The sequence below is a fragment of the Adelges cooleyi genome, unplaced genomic scaffold (genome assembly GCF_023614345.1).
Source record: "Adelges cooleyi isolate 19-005CV unplaced genomic scaffold, UGA_ACOO_1.1 ACOO_flye_CR_arks_rails_tigmint_CR_PRNA_575, whole genome shotgun sequence".
NCBI lineage: Eukaryota > Metazoa > Arthropoda > Insecta > Hemiptera > Adelgidae > Adelges > Adelges cooleyi.
This window is the reverse complement of record NW_026096269.1, coordinates 880,173-893,359: the sequence shown is the minus strand read 5'-3', so window position 1 is coordinate 893,359 and position 13,187 is coordinate 880,173. Positions and strand designations below refer to the sequence as shown.

At 33.6% G+C, this 13,187-nt stretch overlaps 1 protein-coding gene across 1 annotated transcript; it reads left to right on the top strand.

Annotated features, from left to right (window-relative positions):
* The first annotated feature begins 8,704 nt into the window (after nucleotides 1-8,704).
* Nucleotides 8,705-11,951, top strand: LOC126843885 (uncharacterized). Its single transcript, XM_050581679.1, has 3 exons — nucleotides 8,705-8,839; nucleotides 9,374-9,671; nucleotides 10,342-11,951. The coding sequence occupies exons 1-3, from the start codon at nucleotides 8,705-8,707 to the stop codon at nucleotides 11,949-11,951; spliced, it is 2,043 nt and encodes a 680-aa protein (XP_050437636.1).
* Nucleotides 11,952-13,187: the final 1,236 nt, after the last annotated feature.

The window sequence follows — 13,187 nt, the reverse complement described above, 5'->3', positions numbered from 1 at the left end:
ATTCTGTAAATTTTTGATTCCAACATCGTGAACTTTGTTTCAATCCATAAAGACTCTTGTTTAATTTACATACTCGGCCTGATTTATCATCATACCCCACTGGTTGAGACATGTAAATTAGTTCCTCAAGAACCCCATTCAAAAATGCTGTCTTTATGTCAAATTGTTTTAATTTCAATTTTTCTTTGGCTGCGACTGCTATAAGTGCCCTAATAGACTCAAAACGAACTACAGGTGAGAATGTCTCATTATAATCTATATCGTTATTGCTGCCTCGATCCATTTATTACTAGCCTAGCTTTATAACGTTCAACATCTCCGTTGCTCGCATATTTAACATGGTATACCCAAGAATTATTTAAAATATTTTTGTCTGTCGGTCTGTCTACTAACTGCCAAGTATTATTTACAGCGAGTGAATTTAACTCGTCATCATGGCTTCTGTCCATTCATGACTGTTTTCACCATTGATCGCATCATAATAATTTATTGGTTCCATACCTTTCGCTGTACATGCGGCATATCAGTCAGGTTTTCGTAGTTGACCCCTGTCACGTAAGTCGTAACGTGGTTCTTCACGTTCTGACTCGTCCGCTGCTGGTCGCGTGTTGTGTTGAATATTTAAATCACTTTCATATAATGATACATCGCCAGTATTGTGACATTCGTTTTTAAATATGACATCCCTAGAATCAATTATAATTCGTTTTTGTTCTAAATATACACTGCTTTCTTGTCAATTGAGTACCCTACGAAAATACCTGATTCACTTCTAGGATCCAATTTTTGACGTTTCTCTTTGGGAATATGTGTGAACACTTTTGTCCCAAATACTCTCAGATGTTTTATATCTGGCATTTTATTATAAAATAATTCATATGGACACTTACCTTCCACAGAATTTTTACCAGTTAGATTTATCGTGTAAACTGCCGTATTAACTGCTTCAGTCCAAAATGATAAATCCATTTTATTAGCATGAATCATTGTTCTCGCAGAGTCCATAATTGTTCTGTTTTCTCTCCCGATTTTTCCATTTTGAGGAGAAGAGTAAATTTGAGTCTTTCGATGTTGTATCCCAAATGTCTGAAATATTCTAGTTACATCATCATTTAAAAATTCAGTACCATTATCTGTCTGAATCGCCTTTATCTTAAAACCCGAACCTGTTTTAAAACTTTTTATAAATAACTCAAGTTTATTTTTCACTTCACTTTTATGTTTCAAAAAATATACCGTACGAAATCTACAGTAATCGTCTTTACATAGCAGAAAATACCTTGACCCGCCTTTCGATTTCTTTTGGATCGGCCCGCACAGGTCTGCATAAATTAAATCACCTATATTTTGTGAAATATTTGTCCTGGTTTTAAATGACTTTCTCAATTGTTTGCCAATTATACAGTCATCGCATTGAAAAGTGTCGTCTTTGTCTGGTACCTGTATATTATGTTTTAACAAACACGTTTTTACATACCCGATATTTTGATGAGCTAATCTTTTATGCCAAACACGTATTGAATCAGCCATTACTGCTGTTGCATTCGCTTCAATATTTTTAATTGAATAATTTATATTGCCTGTCAATGTCACGACTGTAGAAATCTGCAATACTTTTATTTTTAAATGATATAAACCGTTGTTGCGTTCACCTTCGCAAACAACTTTGTTATTCTTCAAGAAAACGCACATTTTACTGTCAGACTTCATTATTAATCCCTTATCTAGTGCTGCACCACAACTAAATAAATTAAACTTTAAGTCTTTTACATACAACACATTTGATAAATAATTTTTGTACGTTTTATTTTTAACTTGACAAGATATACTAATTCTCCCAGAACCTTCTGCTAACAAAACTGATCCATCCCCGATTGTTACTTTTGCTGGTGATTCTAATTGTTTGTGCTCACAAAACCATTCCATATGTCCTGTCATATGGTCAGTTGCTCCACTGTCGAGAAACCATTGATTCTCTTCTTTTTCCGTGAATAATAATTCACTATAGAAGGCTTGCCCTGTTGAACTTGAATTTGAAGAATCGGATTTCGCACCCTCTTGATCCCTTTTATACTTTCTGCGGTCCTTTTTAAAATGACCTGGTTTTTGACAATAAAAACAGGGACCTACCTTTTTAGTACCAGTATTTTGTTTACTGAATTTTTGTTCAACTGACTTCTCACCACTCGGCTTCTTAAAAAATTTCTTTTGAAACTTTCTGGCAGTCAAAGCATTATTTTCTTCTGCTTCAACCCCTGAACTAACCTGTTGCATTCTGTATTCTTCTATAAGTAACCTAGCTGTTAGAACATTTAGATTTTTACTCGCCTCAGGAACACTTTCCCAAGCGCTGTAAAAATGTTTGTAAGTCGATGGTAGAGTCATTAAAATTTTGGTTATTAACATCCCTTCCGAGATATTTTCTCCTAGTGAGTTGAGTTGGTTCTGTAAATTTTGAAGTTTACTTATATGGGTCGATATATCATCAGAGGAACTATTACTGTAACTAAAAAAATTATTTTGTAGTAAATGTACACTTGCCTCTGTTTTTTGCTCGTAGACACTCGGTAACTTATTCCACATTTCATTGGTGGTTTGACAATTAATTAAACATTGTAACGGTCCATCATCCACTGACGTTACAATTATCTTTTGGCATTTTCCTTCTGCCCTTCACCATGCAGATATTTCATTAGCACACCTCGCCCGTGCTTGTTCTTCTGTTTCAGTGGATGTTTTGACTAACCTTGGTTTTGGTATTTCTCCGCTAAGGATTCCTTCCAGGTCAAAACTGTTCACAAAAACCCTTATTTTGAATTTCCATAACAGCCATCCTTCTGCACTGGACAACTTAGTAATCTTGACGAATCTTCCATGACGCCGATCGAATTGTACAACTGTCTGTACCAAGAAATATTACCTTTAGTCAGTAAGTATGTATTGGTCAGTATTCGATGTTTGACTTTTGAATATCCTGGGCCTATAACCTGTTGAGATTAATTGTAGTGGAACACAAAAGAAATAACAAACAAACACTTTGAGTAATAATAGAGTTAATATTATAGACACAAGTTAAACCAATAATAACAATACAATATAGATATATGTATAAGTCAAAAGTAACAAGCACATTAACAAAATAGTAGCTGTGGAACGAGTGTGTCCCCTTGTCCACATACAAAGGTATTTATATCATAAATCTAGGTTAAATCAATTCATACAAAAAACTTTCTAAGATTTCACATACAATAGTGTCTTCCTCGACATACTAAACTAATCACATTAAAACTACCTTAGAATATTAATTACATTTCAACAATACGATCTACTTCGTCTTCTAGTATCTTAATGAGTTCATGTGTATTTTTGTCATCGGGTTCATATATTCCACTCAATAAAATTAGTACGTTGTTAAAGATTTGGTGATCTATATACGTAAACTTAAGTAACCCACTTAACGTATGTATAAAGTTATCATATTCTGGTCGAGCCTCGCTTCCTGTTGTTTGATAAACAACTAAACAGACCAAAATATAACTATACCATTTGGTTTTTATGACGTTCAAAAGTATTTCGTGATATTTTATGCATTCAAACGGTGACACAACCCATTTTTTTTCTTCAAGTTGATTCTTGATATTTTTAAGTTGCTCTTTAAACATACGATAATAACATGTATTTTCCCAGTTAAAAGCAAGGCCTTCTATTTTGCTAAACAATGCTACTGAATTACTCCTTATATTTGCTGACACAAAATTCTCAATACGGATAGGTAAAGGGCTCTCGTCGTAGTAGACATATTCATAAGTTAGGTCCACACTCGCACCCACAAATGGATCAACATCGTGGTGAATTTTTTTTACAGTGGGTTCTATGTATTTATTTTCATGGCACGACGTTATATACGACAATAAAAAAGAACTGTTGTAAATGTTCGATCTAAAAAGAAATTAAATTCATTTAAATATCGACAGTTACATTTTTTTTTTTAATGTTAATTTTAAATAATTGTTAAATTTGTTTTCTATTAAGGCCGATTTTTTGGAACTTGAAATTTGATTCTAAGCGTTTATATTTTTACTGATAAATCTAACTAATTTTCTAAAAACTTAATAAAAAATCGAGCCCTCTTAAAAAAAGTAATAGGTTTATCATAAAAACAAATATAATTGAAATCCGTCTAATAGACTCGTAAGCGTCTTCTTTTGTCAAACTTAAAAATTTTGTAACTCAGAAGCTTAATATATAATTACCTTCAAATTAGTTGGAATATTTAAAGTGGCTTCTAGATCAACTTTTGTCAAATATTGCCTATAATGTGCTCCTTAATAAATAACCTTAATATATAATAATAGTTATATATTTGTATAATCCTAATATTACATATAATTATGTTTTACTTGAATCTCTTGAGAAAATGTTAAGTGATTTAGCGCATTGGTTAACTCGGAGGTAGTTGGTCTGCGTACAACCGTTTCATATAACCGTCCATGATCTTTATTTCTTGAATCTTCATCAATTTAATCATCGACATTCCCATTAACATCCGTTGATAAAAAGAAAATTAAATTTAGTATTAAAATATTAATGGTTAAATGGTGCCTCATAATGTTAAAAACTATCTCTCGCAATTAGGCAGCACTCACAAGTCGTAAAGATGTGTTTTCAATAGAATGAACACGTATAATACAATTTGAAAACAAGTCATAGTCGTCATCGTTTCAAATGTAAAAAATATTTACCTGTTCAGCTTTCAAATATTTGATCGTTATGATACATGGTCTTGTCTTTCGTATAAATTCCTTACGAGTAAACAATAGCAAAATGTTTTTGTCGCCTGAAGTGTATAACACCATAATATAGAATAAAAATTATTCGATTTGTTAACATAATCTGTTGAGACCCTGCTCGTCTTGTCTTTGAATAGAAAGGCTCAATGCAAGGCCTAAAATTGTTTGGATTTTCAACATTAAGAATTCTTGAAATTCTAATATTTTTATATGCAACTCCCAAAGCCAAGAGCTCGCTAAAAATTTCCCTTCGTACGACATTTTTATCATATGATATACGTAATCGGTAATATCTTTCAAATATTCATCGTCATATTCTGCGATCTTTGGCAACATGACATTCAAACGTACGAAATTCTAGCATTGTATTTCTTGGAACTTGCGGCAAAATTTTAATTGAGTAAAAATTCTAATGTTTAGTGATTGCTTATCGTAATTCGAGGTCAGTAGTAATATTTCGGCGTCGGTAAATTTAATGGGTTAAGAAGCAAATGTGCTGTATATGTTTAACAATTCGATAAAATAAATTGGATACGGTCCAATAAAAAAGAACTGCTGCAAATGTTTGATCTAAAAAAAAAATTAAATTCATTTAAATATCGACAGTTACATTTTTGGAACGAAGTTCCTTATCGCGGGTTGGTGAGGAGACCTAGCCGAGAAAAAATGTAACGCGTTACGGAAAAGCGTTATGAAAAAGTTTTTCAGCCGAGTCTGCAACCACGAAAGAACATTTTCATGTCTCGTTGAAGTACCGAATAAATTTAGATTAGTTGTGGAATTATCAATTAAAAAAAAATTCAGCTTCCAGTTACTACAGCATAAGGTAAGGTAAGGTTTGCCTAACCTACAGCGTATTTTTTTAAAGCGATCTACTCAATATCTCATAGGGTTTTTATCAGGAAAATTTTAAGTAGCTATTATTGAAAGAATCACAGCAATTCCACGGGGAAAGACGGAAGTTTACGTTCGCACCTTTTGGTCTGTATTTAGTTTAGTACACCCAACTAAAAACTTATTGGACCCTAAATAAATCATACATTTTAGTTGGTTCGATAATATAATAATATAATATAATTATGGTTGTCCCAACTAAAATATCAACTATTTAGTTTTTTCCGTGTAATAGGGTTACGAGATATTGTGGACCAGACTTAAATACAAAAATTAACTTACATTATAATATTTAAATTTTACTTATTACTTACTGGTGTGAGTCATTAAGATAAGTAGGGTCAGTTATTTATATATTTGTTATTTTATTATGTTATTAATTATATATTATAATAAAACGCCAAGTAGAGTGAGTCATGAGTGAATTAATGGGTATGAATATAGTAATAACTCTTTTGTATTATGATATAACATGTATTTCAATATTTAAATGTATTTTTATCATTATAATTCATTCAGATTTATTAAGATAACAATTAAAGATTGTCAAAAGTAAATTTTTCGATCTGCACGAAACCTAAATCTAAATGATAATTTTTGATAACCTTTTTTACGAGCTCTTGAATTTGAACTTTAAATTGATATATGATATCCAGCTTGTTATTTTGGGGAAACTTGCTTTTAAATTTCTGTATTAATTTTGTGATGTTCGGGTTTTCTTTTGCAGGCAGTCTGCAACATTTCTTTACAAATGGGCTTAAGAAATACTGATTATTACTATTAATTAACTTGAACAATTTTGTGAGAAATCCACTAACTTTTTTCTTATAATTCACATCAAGTTCGCCGAAATAAGTTGGAAAAATATGTTTAAAATTTATCGATATATCTTTGTACCACTTTACTAAATTTAATAATTTTCTTGTATGTCTTATGCTAGGATGTAATACAAATGTCTCGGGATCAATTAAATTGTATAAATAAGTTATTGCGTCGTACATGTGCTCAAACATCTTCTGACTATCCGATAATTGTTGATACGTAAAATTAAAAATTTTCCACGCAAAGTCAAAGTCGTAGTAAGACTCTTTACAAACTTTCACAGAAATACCATTCAGTTTGCTATCTTTCTTGTCATCCGAGGTATTTAACTGGTTTTCCGAATTTTTCTCAAGCGATTGATGATCATATTGAACTTCAGTTCTCGATCGCTTACCAAGAATTTGTTTACGACCCATTTTTTCCTGACGTTTGTTTAATCTGCATTGTCTCTGAAATTCTCTATCTTGAGAATGACGTCTTTCATACACATTTACAAATAAAATGTTTTTAATCAAATTTGTAAATGTATCCGTAACGTTCGCGTATACACATGCTAACAAATGATTGGCCATATAGTATTTTATATACACGTTTTCGAAATTAACATGAGAATATCCAATGTTTTTAGTGCGTGGGTACAAACCTCTGTGAATATATATATCGTTCCCTGAAAACCATTCGTTTGCAAAATCTGGTCGTTTGGCTTTTACGTCGACGATCTGGTTCCATTGTGTGTGGCCCAAAAGTGCAGTAAGTACGTCCGGAAGAGTTGTTTTGTTCGCATAAGGTGAAAATGCTTGTTTATTGTTTACTAATGTGAAATACAAGAAACTCACTAACACTTTGCACAACATTGTATTTAGTACAAAAAAATTAACTGAAACTTGATTTTTATAATATATTTTTTCAAGTAAAATATAAATATTATACGGTGATCAGGAATTCATGTTTTCCGTTTGCATATAATACAATAGTGTATTGAGTTAAAAAAAAAAACGTGTTGTTACTTGCTGAAGTGTTTTTTAAGACACTTGTTCATTTAAAAACAACTGCAATATAATATTATAATATAAAATTATACATGTAGTAACATAGTCTAACATAGTCTGTAAATAGTGTATTGTAAATAATTGCATAACATAAGTTAAGAATTTTAAGAGAAACTTACATCCCAACATAATTACAACCGTTAATGCATACTACTAATACTTACATGTGTCCAATACTACCACCAATAACCTACATCAGTTATTAGCCTGTTTACGCGTTGTACGCGTATGCGTTAATTTTGTTGTTCGTTGGCGTTCCACTCCCTCCTGTTTTTGTTGTTGTGACCGTCCTCCAGGGCCGTATTACCGCTTAGGCTATGTAGGCTAAAGCCTAGGGCGGCAAATTTTTTTTTGGTGTGACCCAAAAACTACGTTGAGATATTATTTTTAAATATAAATTATAAAAACATGCAATAATATAATATATGAAATAATATTATTAGTTATAAAGTATAAGAAAATGTATGTGTAGGTTCTAAAATGGTATGCAGTGTGTAACAGAAATATATGACAAATAACAATATATATATATATATATATATAATACAATAGTCGACCGGGCGGAAATTCGTTGCGGTAACGGCACGGCGAATAGGCCACGGAATTGAACGTATTATTTTATTATATTAATAGTAAATCGTAAAGGAAAGAAGCATTAAAACCCGTATCCCATAATAATAATTATTATTATAGTAGATAATGTACAATGTGGGGAAATTTCTGCGATAAGCGATGACGCCTCAAATATTATATCTAAATTATAAGATACTCGTACTAGGTTTATTATTTTGTTATACACCACGCCGTAACGAAATTGACTGGTCGTTCATTTGCATTTGTTATAAAGCAGCGATTTCTTAAGCCTTAAGGTATGTACTTTATTGTATCAATTAATTATTTTATTTTAACAATAAATTAGTGTAACAAATTTAAAACGAAATGTCTTAATATACGTTAAAGTTTATGTAGGTTTTGTCATTAATAAGCGTTTTACCATAAAATAGTACGAGTTATGCATTTTATCAATTCTTAAATATCAATACGAAATCGCAAATTTAATATTAAATATTATCATTATTATTCTATTATTATTTATTAAACATACTAATTTAATATCAAATGATATTATAGATCAACCTGTCTATAAAAATGAAACGTTCTAAGTTAAGTGGAGGCAAATATAGCAAATTGGCCAAGGAAAAATTGGAAAAACAAAGATTGGCTTTAGAAAATGTCCCGAAAATTAAGACACTATTTAGTAAGGAAGTAATTACGTCAGAAAGTGTAAGTCCAAAAATATCTTCTAGTGTCATAGATTCCGGGGATATTGAAACAGTACAAATTGTAAATGAAAAAAAAATACTTATTTTAATGACAGTACAGAGATAGAGTTACAAAATAAAAATGTCTCTTCCAGCATCAGTTGAATATGTCGACGCTAAGTCTCGCGTTGTAAGGGTCATAACTAAATTGACTAAATTTGTACGTGCTTCGATTGAGTTTAATGATGACCGCTTGAATTCTGAGAAGCGTGCAAAAGTTTCGAAAATGCTAACGGAAATGAATAGTTTGCGCCAAGCCGTTGAAAAGGACATCCAAATAATGGAATCCTGTGTCGCAAAAAAAACCGTTCCAATCGATGTCGTCAATAATACTAATAGTAATTCACTGATTGATTCGTTTGACACTTTTTATTACGATCTGGCCGCTTTTGCTGATGTGAATAGCATGTCGTTATCTCCCAAAATGGACTTATCGGCATCACAAAGCATGTTAGGTAACCAATCTGTTGTAAATAAAAGTACGTTAAATATACAGCTTCCAAAGCTTAAACTTCCGTCGTTTTCTGGTGTGCTTACCGAATGGCAAGGTTTTGAAGATCTTTTTAAGTCAATTTTATCTCATGCACCTGATTTGCCGGACGTCGAACGATTCGAATATTTACGCACTGCTCTTGAAGGTGAACCTTTGTCGTTAATATCACATCTTCCTTTAACGGCATTGAACTATAGCAGTGCTTGGGATATTTTAAGAGCTCGGTACGGCAATAAACGTGATCTAGCACGCGTACATTTTGACGCTCTTTTATCTCCCCACGTTGTCAAGTCGACTGATAGTTCGTCAATAAAATCTCTGCTAAATTGTATTTTGGAACACACTGCTGCGTTGGATAATTTAGACTTCGTTACACGACATTGGAGCCCTATACTCGTCCACATCTTTGAAAAGCAGCTCGACTATGATTTACGTTTGCGTTGGGAGCTGGCTGTCGGCGAAAAACAGTATCCGAAACTTAGTGACTAGTGACTTTGTTGATTTTTTACGACGGCACATTCGCTCGGCTGATGTTCACTCAATAGCTGGACCTTCGTTTAGTCTGTCAAAACCCGTTCCAAAGACAAATAACTTGTCCAATCTCAAACCACGTTCCATTGCATCGTCAAAGGTTTTAATGACTACTGCTTCTCAGCCACCTGTTGTCAACTGTCCGTTGTGCAAAAAACCCCACTCGTTGCGAAAATGTTCAGATTTTATTGTAAAATCCCCAAATGAGCGATTTCAGTTAGCGAAGACATATCGTTTTTGCATAAATTGTCTTGGTTCAGGTCATTCATCTGTGTCATGTCCATTGAAATACAAATGCAAAACGTGTCAGCGTTCTCATCACTCCATGTTGCATTTTGAAAAAAAAGTTGATTCACCGCAAACCGAAACTGTCAATACTGCGTCTTTTATTATAAAAGACACAACAAAGCAAACTATTTTATTGTCCACCGTTCTTTTAGATGTTTGCACTTCTGATGGTAAACGCCATACCCTCAGGGCGTTAACTGATAGTGGCTCACAGGCCAGTTTCATTACAGAAAAATGTGCTGTCAATATACTGCTTCCTCGAAGCCACTCTCATGTAAATATTACCTCCTTTGCTAGAAGTGACTCTACTCGAGTGAAAGGTAAATCAACAATCATTGTTGCACCGTGTGGTCAAAAAACACCTTTGTTTTCTGTAGATACTTATATTGTGCTCCAAATTACTGGACCAACACCGCAAATTCCGATTGTACCAGGGAAATGGACCCATATACAAAATCTACCTTTGGCTGATCCGTTTTATCATCGCCCTCAAGCTGTGAATTTATTGTTGGGAGCAGATATATTGCCATTACTTCTCCTTGAAGGCAAAACATCCGGCCACGCCGGTGAGCCGATTGCAATTGAAACAGTTTTTGGTTGGATTCTAATGGGTCCCGTTGACGCTTGTGATCGTTCTACTGTTAAGTCATTATGTTTGTCGGTCTCTGAATCTCTTGATTCAACAATAAAACAATTCTGGGAACTTGAAGAATTACCTTCTGTTCGCCACCTTAGCCCTGATGACGTTGCTGCCGAAACCATCTATCAGAACACCACAACTCGATTAGATTCTGGTCGTTTTATGGTTACGATTCCATTTTGGAAACCCGTCCCTTTGTTAGGTGATTCTAAGACAAACGCTCTTCGTCAATATAAATTTTTAGAAGTCAGACTTAGTAAAAACAACGATCTTCGTAAACAATATGTCGAATTTATGCAAGATTATCTCACTGCTGGTCACATGGAACTTGTCCCTCCTGCAGAGAGAGACAAAGTGTATTCGTATTATATCCCTCATCACTGTGTACTGAGACCGGATAGTAGTACGGCGAAGCTTCGCGTCGTGTTTAATGCTTCTGCGCGTACAACCATTGGATTGTCACTCAACGAGAGTATGTACACAGGTCCTAAACTTCAACCGGATATCCAAATTGTTTTGCTTCGTTCTCGACTCTGGCAATATTTGTTTATGGCCGATATTAAACAAATGTATCGCCAAATCTTAGTGCAACCCGCTGATCGGGATTACCTAAGGATATTTTGGCGATTCTATCCTAATTCTACGATTGAAGAATATCGCCTGTGCACGGTGACATACGGTACCTCGGCCGCTCCTTATCAAGCCCTCAGAACGATTCGTGAATTGGCCAATGTCGACGGTAAACAATATCCATTAGCTGCTGCTGTTCTGCTAAATGACACGTTTGTAGATGATATTCTGACTGGAGCTAATTCTACTGAAGATGCTCTTGAGTGTCAAAGCCAGTTAATTAAATTATGCGCTCTTGCTAAATTTGAGTTAAGAAAATGGATTAGCAACAATGATCAAGTGCTACAAGCCGTTGCCGATGACGACCGTGCTATGTCTCCGTTTATTTTATTTAACACCGGTGAACAACACGAATTAAAGGTCCTTGGTTTACGGTGGGATCCTGCCACTGATGCGTTTTCATTTAAGAGGACGTCGCAGTCAAATATTTCGAGTACTAAAACACCGCTTCGGACTTCAAATAGTACTCAGAAACTATTAATCGTAGAATAAATCTAAGGATACCTAAAGAAAGCCTGGAATGTCTACTATGTGCGTATAGAGCCATATTTCCAAAAAAAAATTGTTTACTTATAGTTATTTCAATAAGAATTTTTACTTTTTTCAAACGTTTATAAAACCATTGTAAATAAAGTTATCGAAAAAAACTCTCTATAGGCACGTAGAAAAAGTTCTGATCTTTCATATGGTACTATAAACAATTTTCTACCACCAAAAGCGTACGAGTACTATTTGAAGTGCGAAGGGATGTTTTTTTAATTTTTATAATAATTATTACGTCGAGAGCTGGCGCGCCTAGCGGCCAATTTATTACATATCTTTATACGTTCGGAAAACCGGTTTTGGGCCAACTGCCGTAGCGCGGCGACAGCGATAACGTCAACGGTGACACCGCAATTATATTATTACCTGAAGTAAAAACAGATAACCCAATTTTTAACAATCAATTCTCAATAACAAACAAATATTATATTTTACTTGCGCAGCGATACTGTTATTTAATATTTGCTATTTTATGTTCATTATTTTATAGAGAATTAGCTGAAGAAGCCAGTCGCTAAGTCGCTTGTATGAAAAAGGTAGCAATTGTAGTAAATTATAATTTGTAAAAATTGTGATTTAAAAAATGGTTTAGGGAACGGGGGGAGGGAGGGGGTTATTGCACACTGTAAAAAAATCGGAAAAATATTCAAATACCTCTCCGAAAAACCGAAACATTGTAATACAATGTTTACACCCCAGACCAAAATTAGTGTGGGGACCCCTCCCCTCCTCAGACCAAAATTGGAAATTTTTAAGTTGCTATGTGTAAATTAATCAACAGTCAATTTTTAGTTGCAATAAATCATATAGATCAGTAATGTATTTTAAACAACATTTTGATTTTTGGGGGGTCTCCATTTCTTTTTTGTATTACCTGGTGTCCGTAATTTCTATATTCTTATTTTTCGTAAAGACGGTTTTTTACTCTCAATCTAAGCCACCCCCCTCATTCAATGCCGACCACTAAAAACGTATTTATCCAACATAAATATTTGAAAAATGAATTTGTCAAACGTTCTAAGTGCCAAAGTATAAAAATTGAACTTTATAATTTAAATTGTATTTTATCCATTACCGGTGTGGTGCACCGGTCGGATGACCGCGTACAAAACACCGTAAACGACCAACGTTTGTAACGAAAAACTAGGAGTAGGTTTTTTAATGAATATGTTAAACTTTTGAATT

Coding starts and splice junctions, on each gene's coding strand:
- LOC126843885 (XM_050581679.1), top strand. CDS start 8,705: ATGAAACGTTCTAAGTTAAGTGGAGGCAAATATAGCAAATTGGCCAAG. Junction 8,840..9,373: donor AAGTAATTACGTCAGAAAGT/GTAAGTCCAAAA, acceptor TTAAATATACAG/CTTCCAAAGCTTAAACTTCC. Junction 9,672..10,341: donor CGTTGTCAAGTCGACTGATA/GTTCGTCAATAA, acceptor CCGTTCTTTTAG/ATGTTTGCACTTCTGATGGT.